A 12,128-nucleotide genomic window follows, 5' to 3' on the forward strand; every position below is an offset into this window, starting at 1 on the left:
ACATGGGGAAGGAAGTACGAAACCATGAAAGACCACGTGCTGCTCCATGGCCCAGGGTTCACTGAGAGATTTCAGACGGACGGTGGAGCAAGTCCTAATTTATCCTGGAAAGATGCTGCTCACAACAGCTTGGGGGGCCATGAACCCCTTAGCGCTTAGCTCATTTTCTAGAACATCAAATTCAGTAAACACTGAATGAACAAATGAACAAAAGAATTAATGACTAAATCAGTCAGAAATGGGAACATTTCATTTCATTCATGCAACAAGTATTTATTGAGCGCTCACTATGTGTCAGGCAGTAGTTTTTATACTTGTATCTGTACGCTGTGGGATAAGGCTGTGAAAAGAGGAAGCCAGCTCTGCACTTACACCCTCTGCCTTGCTGGCCGTCTTAGCCGCCCGGAGGCGGGCACAGAGCAGTATCCTTATCTCAGAGGAAAGGAACGAGGATGCTGAGAGAGCGGGTGACTCATCCGAGACCCCATCCTGATGAAGGATGAAGTGAAAACCCGATTCTGAACTGAAAAAGTAGACTGTGCCCCTGGCTACCCAGGGGTTGAGATCCACGCCTGGAATCCATGGCCCACCTTCTTCTGAGAGAGCAGGACTGATGGAATCACGTTACAAGAACGTCAGCCAACTTAGCAGCAAACCAAGCAGTCGGAGGCCACAGTCTGAGCCCACAGGACGACCCGCTCACTGGCAAGTCTCTTGGGACCAACAGAGTCCAGGGTTCCTCCTGGGGGCTGTAACAGGATGTCAAGGGGTCCGGTGTCAGGGCTGGGGTCGGGATTTCGTTAAGAGGTAACGAGGGCCCCGTGGAAAGCTAAGAAAGACACAGAGCTGGGGAGGAGAGCAGAGCATCACCGATGGCGTGTCCTTATCTCCTCTAGCTCCCCTTCCCGACGGCCGTTCTGACCAGGTGCTCGGGCACACCTTCAACAGCTCCGCCATCGTGTGAGGTCGAACCCCTGGAATCAATCTCCCATTCCACCTCGTGGTGCTGCTTCTCCTCTGCTCAAACCCTGCTCTAGAAATTGGAAACAGAAGCCTTTGGCAGGCTCTCACAGGTGAAGCTCAGTGCCGACCCGCAGGATCTCGGGGCGCAGCGTTGGCAGCCTCTGCTGAGAACCACTTCATTTTGAGAGATGGCCTTGGGCGCGCCGCCGCCGCCCTAGTACAGTCTAAACACCTGATCGCGGAGCACCAGGTTACCATCAACCAGAGCTGCCCCGCAAGGGCTCCGGGTCATCCAACCCACTGAGGAGCACGTGGCATCACATTGAAGCAGACGTGTGTCCACTGGGCTCCATCAGGCCCTGAAGACGTAAGCGAGGGGCGTAAGCAAGTGGCTCGGAAGCCTGTGCCCCTATTCTCTCTGCACTGGTTCGTGGGCACGCCTGGCATTTGCTTGGACGGTCAAGACTCGAGAGGGACTGGCAGCAAGGAGGTCTGCGGAAGGGGCTGTGAGTAGGGCTCCCGAGGTGAGCACCTGCACGTCGGGTGGATGCTTAGCAAGGGGCAGCCTCGCCAGAATCACCAGCAGGTAACCACACGACCCACTACATAGACGTCAGTGAGCTTCTTTGCCCGGATTTCTTGTGCGAATGGACTCCTGCACAGGCAGCTGGTGTCAGGGGCGGAGGTGACACATGGAACTCGGCAACATGGACTTCCTCTCAACAAGGGCCATCCGACTCCTGGCACTTGTGAGTGTCCTGCCTGCACACGACACTGTTCCCTGGGCTGTCAGCCAGCCGCCTACTCACAGGTTATGCCTGGACCACGTGCACCATGGAAGGGCAGCGCTTTATTCCCACTGGAGGGGATAAAGTAAACCCGCTGCCCACGACGCTCCTGCAGGAAGCGTCATCCGTGGGCTGGAAGCCTTGCTTCTGACCCCGGAACTCATTTTACAGCAACTGAAGTTGACGGCAATGGGTTTGTGCTCACGAAGCTCACTGGCCTCGCCTTGTCTTCGTCACCCTGAAGCAGCCGACGCAGCAGAGACCAGCGCAGTCCCTTCGGAATATTCCGTTTCAGGCCCGGCCTGACTGGTCACACCTGTGGGGCTGGGGGTGGGATCTTCCAGAATATCTCCGAGCACAGGTCTGGGAACCCAGGGGTGAAACGGTAGTGACTCCACTCACTATCACCCCTAGGCATCCGCTCACTAAAATTCTGCTTCCGTTCCTGGAAATTTTGGCTCTGCTGCGCACAGGTCTTTCTCTCTAGGGGCAGAATGTCCCCTCTAAGGGACACAGCGATGGCTCCACTGGCCGAGAAGTGGAGACAACAGACAAACTAGGGGTCCCTGCAGTGACTGGGTGACTGGTCCCGCCCACCAAGAAGCTGTGACCACACATGGGGAGAAGAGCACGTCCAGGTCCAGCAGATCCCTGGGACGTCCTTGGCACTCGAGTCAGCGGGACACTGCCACGGTCCAGTACAGGTAGTCCTGCTGGAGCCCAGGCCTTTCAGGAAGGAAAGCCAAGCCACTGTACTGGACCATCAACCAAGGTGCTTGCTGAAGGCAAAGGGGACATGCAGGATGTTATAAATACCAGCGAGGACCATGGACCGTTTGTGGAAGTGAGGACTGAGCCCTTTACGAGGTTCTTGTCCATATTCTGATAGGGCTCTAACTGTGTACGTATAATCGAGTCCTTTTTCTTCCCCTCTCACGTCCCCTACCATCTAACAGAGAAGTGCTAACAGCAGTTGACCCTGGCTTCATCTTCTAGTGGCAGGCTCCCAAAGGGGAGAGTGTGACTTGGCCAGAAGAGAACGAGGTCACCCCAAAGTGGACAGAGGATGTCATACCCTCTGGGGAGTCGGGGCGTTTCCGTCACACCAGTCACAGTTGAACCGTGTTACACTGAACCACCACTCTGCCCCCGTCTTCGCTTGCACATCCACTGCGGGTAGAGAGGTGCGTGGGTGTCAAGCCGACCCAGGAGCAGTGGTGGTGCTCTTACGCCGTATCCCCTCGGCAAGGCTGGGACGCATCCCCCCAGACTCCCTTTGCTGGGTGCTTCTGGGCTAGGACTGGCCACAAGAGAAGTCTGTGAGCAACCTGGACATCGGGAGGGTGCCAGGCGCTGCAGCTTGCGCTCGCGAGTGCTGGGCTGCAGGCCTTCCTTGTCGGCGCTCCCGCAGGGTCCCCTGCCCGGCCGCCTCTGGGTCCTGGCCAGGCGCGTGCGGCTCCACGGAGCCGCGGTCCGGCCTCCCGCACGGGGCCCCGCGTCGGGGAGTGAGAGGCAGGGGGGTTCCCAGCATCCTTCCTCGCCCCCGGGCCTTGTGCAGCTCCCCTTGATGCCGGCCGGCCCCCCAGCACGCATCTGCCCTGGTTCCCATGACCCCACAGGGTCTCGCGTCTACAACACGCCCCTGCCCCACGACGTGGTTCTGCTTCTCCAGTAAACCGGGCCTGACTCAGGGCTCGACAAAGCGGCCAGAAACCCATGCGTAAGCGAAGGCGGCGCGACCCTGGCCCGACCCGGCCGCAGACCCCTGCCACGGCTCCCCACGCGGAGGGTCCTGGCCGGCAGCCGAGGATCAGGCACAGATGTCTGAGCGAAGTGCTGGCACTGCGGACCCACTGTCCCTCCCCAGGCAGCAGTCCTTCCATGGCCCTCCCTCTGGGCTTAGCTCAACCAAAGGGGCCCAACCTCAGCAGTTAAGGACACGACACACCGGTCGCGTGGGCCTTCTCGGACCAAAGACGACCAAAGGTCCCCGCAAGTCAAACAGAATTACTCTCGGTCTCTAGTCTTGAAAGTATGTTGGAGCGGGACAAGGAAGGTGGGAGAAGGCTGGGACCCAACGTTCCCAACGGTGGGAAATACCCTCATCAGCAACTGTTTTTCCTTTATTCATTGTTTTCAGAAAGAGAGGAATCCACTGAAGTTTTGAATTATATCAAGCCGTTTAATTTTTCGTGTTTTCTCATTAATTTACTATCTTCTGAAACAGTGGACACTTAGAAATTACTTGAATGCATTTTTCCCAAATGGTTCTAAAATGAAAGAGAAATTTAAATATTTAATATTCGGATCTCAAAACCCAGTATTTCACAGCCTCCTTGTCAGAACTGTCCCTTCTCTCATTCAGAATTCACTAAGAGGCCCTCAAGTCTCCATTGATGCTGGGCCGAGGCTGTGTCGGCCTGCTCCAGAGCAAACAGGCACAAGACAGCGGGAAAGGCCACTGCCCTCCAGGGCCTAAGGTCCCGCTTGCCTGGCTTCTGTGTGTCCCCCTTCACGGTCAGAAAACATCCTGGGGTATTTCCTGGAACGATCAAGTTAGATTCCGCTTTGCTGAAATGGCCCTGCTTGTTTGCTGCCAGGGGAAAGAAAGATCAGAAAACTCCAAGTCTGCACGAAGCAGAGATTTCAGGGGACAGGCCGACGGCGACAACGGAGAGCGCTTCCGTGAGCAGAGGGAGGAGGTGGGAGAACGGGACACAAGATGCGGACACACGGAGGCCTCTCCGTGACACGAGCAGATCACGCCTTCACTCCCCATTTTACGCATGTTTTACAGGAAAGGCAAGCTGGATTCCCTAAGGCAGCACGCTCAGATATGCCACATCTGCCTCATGGCGAGACAAAGCACGCTGCCTGCTGCCAGAGTATCGGGAGCAAAAGCAAAGGCAAGGATCTAAAAACAAACTCCAGAGGTAGTTACAACAGGTGCTCAACGCCACCGCCCTTCTGTGCCTGTGAAGGCCGGCTGCCTACAAAGGGGCACTTCTGAGCGCCGGCAGGCAGCTAACGATCGTGTCACGACGGCCCTAACGTAGGCCAAAGCATTCTTGTAAAACCTGAATGAATGGAGAACAAAAAAAGAAACAGGAAACAACGTAAATGTCCGTCGACAGATGAATGGGTAAAGGAGATGTGGTGCATACACGCAGTGGAATATGACTCGGCCATCAAAAAGGGCAAAATAATGCCGTTTGCAGCAACTAGAGATGATCATACTAACTGAAGTAAGTCAGAGAGAGAAAGACAAACACCATGTGACATCGCTTACATGTAGAATCTAAAACAGGACACAGATGAACCTGTCTGTGAAACAGAAACAGGGACGTAGAGAACAGACCGGTGGTTGCCAAGGGGGAGGGGGGTGGGGGAGGGCTGCAGTGGGGTTTTGTGATTAGTAGATGGAAACCGGTGTATACAGGACGGATAAACAACAAGGTCCTACTGTACAGCACAGGGAACTAGGCTCAGTACCCTGGGATAAACCCTAATGGAAAAGAATAGGAAAAAGGACGTATACATACGTACAACGGAGTCACTTTGCTGTACAGCAGGAATTAACACAACATTGTGATTCAACTACGCTCCAGTAAAAAATAAACGGAAAACAAACAAACAGCTACGAGGAGACGCCTGCTTGCTCTGTGTCTATTTTACAGACACGCTTTCTCGGAGGCACCATGAATGCAGCCTAAGAGGGACGTGCCCTGGTCAAGGCGGCGGGGAGGGACCCCATGAAAACATGCCTCAGAAAGTCATTCTCTTCTGACCACAGGGAACACGTTTCACTGGCTGACGCATGCTTCCACAGCAGCAAGATTTCACAAGAAATCTGAGTCACAAGAAAGACAACAATCTGAAATTACCGAAGGTACTTGGTGGACACCTTAGACTTTTCGAAACCCTTTCTGTAGCCCCCTCTCCTTGGGTTCAGAATTTCCTGAAGTCCACATTTCCATGGTGTTGTGTAATGCCCCTACCCACCCTTCACCCGAAAAGCGGGAGGGCTCCCCAACAGCCCGGCAGGTCGGGGGGCCACTCACTTGAGGTGATGTATTCCGGAGCCTTCCCGGGACTCAGCGGCACGGCCTCCTCGTAGTAGCCTTCCGGGAGAGAGGATGTCGGTAGCGGTGGTGGCCCGCTGTCAGGCGGCTGAGCGAAGAAAGGAAGAAACAACAGAGCATGATCGTTAGGGGGAAATTCTGGGTCTGCACCTAACAGGTGTTGATGGGCATTTTCCTCCCTCCTTTGTAAAGTCTCTGGAGAAAAAGAACATCGTCCAAAGAGCTCCCAACGTTCGGCTCTTGGCGGGATCTGCGCTGCCCGCCCGCTCACGGCCACCCTCAGCCTGGCCCTGTCCACGCCACTCGATCCACACGACCTGCCGGCTGTCACCAGACGCGCGCTGGCCCTCGCAGACCCCTCCCCCAGAGCAGAGACAGGCGTCTCTCCCCCACTCTACCCCACGCCACCGCCCTCCCAGATGCCCAAGCTGACTTTCCCCTTCACGGCCTGCGTCCTACACTGGAGACCCCCGAGGGGCACAGAGACGGCTCAGGTCCACCCATGCTCATCACAGGGCAAGCACCAGGGACACAGCGACTGAACACGTGAGTACGTTTGTCCACACAATCTCACCACACTCCTCCTGTGTGCCAGGGAAACTTCTCAAAAAAGAGAAGAGGAAATCACCTATGAGCCCACCTCTAAAAGGAACTGGAAATTATTCTCTGGAGAAGGAATCTGACAGACTCTGAGACGGAGGCACCCTGATTTTGAAGCCGTAACTTCAGAGCATGGAGAGCTGGCAGGCTCAGGACCACCCAGATTCAAGCAAGACCGGCTGAAGCACCACTCCCTCGGAAGTCCCTGAGGACTCGAAAGCAGACCCACCTCTTCTTCCCGTGAACACGTATGGGATCTGCTCGTTCCATCCCTCACTGGTCCTTAGGTCAAGAGAAACAGGTGAAGGGCACGAAAGCCAACATCCTCCAAATGCCTGCTATCTGCCTGGCACTGTCCTCTGCAGCCTCTGCACCGGTTACAAGCTACATCAGTCATCCACCCAGGGACCCTTCACGGTCGATATTCCATCACCCGATGTTTTACAGATATGGGAAGTGAGGCTCCGAGTCCAAAACCTCGTGCTCAAGATCAGACACTGTCCACGACCAGCTGGGGTTCTCGAGCACCAGGTCTGTCCAGTAAAGAGCTTTTTCATATTCATAGTCTCTGTTTCTCGCTCTCTTTCCCTTTCCTAACTAGTTCACACCACCTATATCCTATAAGCTAATGGGAAAGATGTCGCTGAGAGTGGAAGAGAACAGAGGCCCCAAACTGAGGACCGACCAAGTGCAGTTTCCAAGAACAATGCTCCACAGAATGTGAAACTCCACCACTTTTCCTGTAACTCAAGTCTGGAGCCAAGAAGTCCTCTGCGAATGACTAATCGCCGCTGTGCGCTCAACCCACTCCTTCCTCTCGCCAGATGAAGGAAGATAACTGACTCCAGGTCATCTGCGCAGCGTTCCTCCCCGTCCTCGAAGGCAGTTATCCCCTTGCACTCCCCTCCCCGGGCTGAGGCCCGCCCGCCATCACCCTGTGCTCTCACGCTGGACCGCATCCACTCCTATCATCTGGAGGGGAGAGGTGGTGCCTACGATGTAACCTGACACCCTGTCCTCCCCGGGTGAGGTCTGAACAGGAGTCCAGGCCAGGGTTAAAGCCTCCGCGTGGTGCTTTTGGAAGGGGGCTGTTTGATTCCCTCATGAAATGAGGGTGCTTCAGCTTCCCCTTAGCATGCTGAAACAGTCGGATTATTCACGTTTCTAGAAGAGCATTACAAGTGGCTGGATCGAACAAATGTTTACGAACTAGCACAGGCCCCTTCCTAGTGCTGCAAAGGTGTGTAAGGCAGGCGCTGGCTCTCAGCTGATGGGACTTAGCAGACTTTCAGACCCTGCTGGTGGTCGTGCTTTCCACACAACCACTCGATACATATGCCCTTAAATCCACGATTCCACTTCTAGAAATAGATGCCAGGAAGGTCAACTGGTCAAACAAGCAAAAACATATAAGGATGTTCAAGAAAAGGTTTTCCCTCCCAAGTTAAAAACAATCTAAACATTCCCTGAGAGAAGAATGCTTAGGTATCCTGACACAGCCAGGTGCAGACATGTAAAAGGACAGTGCACATCTGCAGTCATTTACTTGAAAAATCTCTCCTAGATACTGCCAAGTGAAAGAAAACAGGTGCACTATTAGCCTTTCTATCAGGGCTGCGCTTACACTCACATCTATACAAGGGCAGGTCACTCACCAAAATGTTAACACAAGGTTACTGATTTTTCATGCGAATCCATATAGCTTGCATTTTCTACATAATATTGTTTTTAAAATCAGGGAAAAAAATGACTTTCATTTGAAGTAATACCCCTCAAATAATAATACTTATAGAGAAGCACTCTCTTTCTCCAAAAAGGATCTCACACTCCACTCCCAAATACCATTTGCCCTTGAAATTCTGCCACACGGGTTCCAGACAGAGGTCTGATGGTTTGTTAAAGGGCAAATGAGGGAGAGACAGAAAAAATGTTTTCCCTTTCCTAACTAGTTCACACCACCTATATCCTATAAACGAATAGGAAAGATGTCACTGAGAATGGAAGAGAACAGAGGCCATGGGTGGATCAGAACCGCTATTTAGCACCATTGCTTTCAGAGGAAAAACTTCTGTCAGATCCTTCCCAGTAGGTCAGAATTCGCTGAAATCACAATTCACAGGAATTTTAAACAGTACAAAATGAGGAAGGCAAGTTTCCAAAGGGGGTCATGGAAACCAGAGCACAGGCAGGACACTAGCGTGTAGGGTGAAGAAGACCAAAGTTCCAATACTTGGCACGTGGCAGGCCTAGCTCCAGCCTCGGCCTTGTTTATGCAGCCTTCCTCTGTATCTGGGTACCAATCTCCTCCCTGTACATGAGGGCGTGGGATCATATAACCTCTGATGTCCATCCCGGCTCTAAGATTCCAACTGTAGTATCCTTATAAGGTTGCAGGTCATCAGTCAACAAAGCCAACTTTACACATTTCTAAACTGTAGTGAGAGTTGACTTTGGGTCCTCGCTACCTGATTGATGACACTGTCATCTCTGGCCAGAGCACGTACTCAAATGTACCTTCTGACGGCAAGGCTACACACCCACGTGACGCCACTCCACTTTGGATCTGACAGCTTCCCTTCAATGCTAGAAGAGACCCAGTCCACGCACAAAGCTCGGCACCGTCTGGCACTGGTCACCAGAGTCTTCCTGGACTGGCTCTCAGAAGACACATGCTCACAGAATACGGGACTCAAGTCTAACCCTCACAGCCTTCTCAGATACTGACAAAGAAGGATGAGAAACTGTTTTCCTCAAGGAACGACTGATCTGTGCTGCGCCCTAGACAGGAAAGTAGAAACGGCATGGTACCGGTTACTAGATAACCTTTAAATTCACTGAAATATTTCTCCCACGAATGAATGCTTACATGAATGTGACTTTTTTTTTCAGGAAATCTTATCTGCCTTAGGCATTGTAAATTTCTCTTTTAAGGTGTCAGCGTCTTATCAGAGAAGACCAATACTTACAACTGGATAGGAATATAGTCGACAGGCTTGCTTGGCTCACAATACTGGCCATAATTTAATTTCTACCTTTTTGGAAAGAAAAGCCCATTAGTATTGGGTTGGCCAAAAAAGTTCGTTCACGTAACCCAAACGAACTTTTTGGCCAACACAATATTTGTCTTTGCTACTTTAAGGAAAAGCCTCATAGAAAATTTTTTCCATTAATAATAATAAATATTAAGATATAATTATATGGCATAAATACAATGATTGTCATTGCTATTATTCCAACAAAATAATGACTGTTTACGGTCTGCTTTCCGTGTGTCACGCATTGTTCTGGAACACTTTATATATTTTTTCTCTTGTTGAGAAAACAACGCTGAGAGATTGGTATTCTGATTCTGATTTTACAAACGAGGAAACTGAGGGGGATGCAAGACCCTGCCCAGCACCCCCGTGCTGCAGAGCTGCTTACTGGAGAAGCCAGGAGTCGGCCGGGTGGGCACAGACGAGCACTTACTGCTGCGGCGGCCGAGCCAGACAGGATGCAGGGAAGGAACGTGCAACCCACCAAGGCCACTGGATCCAACCCGATGCTCCCGGCTCCCGCAGCACGGCGGGATCCGTGCGTTCCTGAGGAAGGCACGTCCACACCGGCTCTACCTCCATGCCCACTCTGCCCTTCCTCCCTCTCCTCTCTGCTGCTGCCCCCCACCTTCCCCTCCTCCGGCCCCCATTAATCACTCAGTCCTTTGCACCAGACACACCAATGAACTTGAGACCTAATTTTAGCAGAGAAAAACAGCCTAGAATTTGGAATCACTTTCTGACTTTAATTCTGTACATACAGTGATACATCCAGATTCTATCTTTCTGGTTACAGTGCTTAAAATCTGTTAAGAGTAGCAGCTAAAAACGATATGATCTGACAGAAGACAGGGAGGGTTCACACTCTAGCTCTGCCACGTGCCGGCAAAGCCCTTTCTGGCTGAGAGATACGGCAGCAGCACTCCACAGCATCACCTAAGCTCCCGAGGACGGGAGGGAGGGATTGTCAACAGATAACAAAAGCTGATGGCCTCAAGTGCAAAACATGGTTTCAATCCTAACGTCAAGAATTTTCAGCAGATACTCTTCTTGGCAAAATGAAAGTTTTTATCCAAATGACACCCCCTTCCATTCTGATCACTATTTAATTTGCATTCCAACAGCACTTGAGTAAACACTGGGAAATTATTCACACATATTTTCTCAAGTTTTATTTATACATGACTAAGAATGAGAGCCCATGGGGCACATGTTCTTCCCTTCCTTCTCTACCCGGAGGCGGGCTCCCACAGGGAAGGCAGGACAGTGCAACAGCAGTGGCAATGGGACACGGAATAAATCCAAGATGAAGACGCCACGGGAGTGAGACGTGACACTAAACTCTGCGATCGAAAGACAAGGAGAAAAGGAACAGGATGGTTCACAGCCACGAAAAGGATCACATCTGACTTCTCCGGGATGGTTTTGTTGTTTTAAATCTCGGGCTTTAGTCGAAACTCTGCAACTGACAAAATACCTGATTTTGTCAGTCAATCTCAAAGAATCTCATAATCCCATCTGTCAAATAGAGATAATGAAGATGCTGTGAAAGCACTTTAGGAAGGATAAAATGCCATCAGCAGGCAGGCGGTAAGGGCTGGGACCAAAACATCATTGTTTCCTAGAGACAGGAAGTAGGATGCTGGCTACCAGGGGCTGGGGGGTGCGAGGCATTGCTTACTGCGGACGGAGTTTCAGTTTGGAAGATGAAACGTTGTGGAGACGGGTCGTGGCAATGGTCGCACAACAACGTACGCACTTTACACCACGAAACTGGACACTTACAAGTGGTTAAAATGGTAAAGTCTGTGTTATGTGTATTTTACCACAATAAAAAAATGACCTGGGACTTCCCTGGTGCAGTGGGTAAGACTCTGCACTCCCAGTGCAAGGGGTCTGGGTTCGATCCTTAGTCGGGGAACTAGATCCCACATGCATGCCGCAACTAAGGAGTCTGTGTGCTGCAACTAAGAGTCCACATGCCGAAACTAAGACGTCCACACGCTGCAACTAAACATCCCACATGCTGCAACTAAAGATCTCGCATGCCGCAACTAAAGATCTCGCATGCCGCAACTAAGACCTGGCGCAGCCTAAATAAATAAATAAATATTTTTAAAAAAACGACCTTGCTGCTATCTGCTGATATAATAAGGCATCACATTTACATAAGGTCTAGCCTTAAAATAGCAAAACACTAAATTGCGTCTTCTACCCCATCTAAACACATCTAAACTGTCTGCCGTTTAAATGATCAAATAAAGATATTTCTAGAAAATGCCTTGATGGGATATCATACAGAGCATATACAGCCCCCAAAGGGGTCTCCCTGCTCTCTTCTCTCAGCCAGGAAGGTCTGAAGTCTCCCTGTCCCGTAGACCCACTGTTCCCCTAAGCGGAGGAGGGGAGGGCAGGAAGCACAATTCCCGACTGTCTGGATCAGAGCCGGCTGGTGGGCTGGGCGGTGGGGCCTGGCGGCCAATGTCAACACAGATGGGACCCATTTCCGGATGAACCGGCCGCCTTCGCAAATGCTCCCTCAGCACGGGCTGCATGCTAACTCAGTACCGTCCCTTTGATAGCTGCACAGCTCTCGGTGTGAAACAAAACCCACAATCTGTCGGGAAGCACAGCCCTTCCCGGAAATGTTTCCATTATGC

General features: G+C 51.7%; 1 protein-coding gene across 1 annotated transcript in view; it reads right to left on the bottom strand.

Moving 5' to 3' along the window:
- AFAP1 (actin filament associated protein 1) overlaps window positions 1-12,128 on the bottom strand; it is a 146,610-nt gene that overhangs the window by 70,368 nt on the left and 64,114 nt on the right. The window contains exon 4 of the mRNA XM_060011881.1: window positions 5,813-5,921. Coding sequence (XP_059867864.1) covers window positions 5,813-5,921 — 109 coding nt within the window. The remainder of the gene's footprint in view (window positions 1-5,812; window positions 5,922-12,128) is intronic.

Source organism: Delphinus delphis, chromosome 5, assembly GCF_949987515.2.
Source record: "Delphinus delphis chromosome 5, mDelDel1.2, whole genome shotgun sequence".
NCBI classification, from domain to species: domain Eukaryota; kingdom Metazoa; phylum Chordata; class Mammalia; order Artiodactyla; family Delphinidae; genus Delphinus; species Delphinus delphis.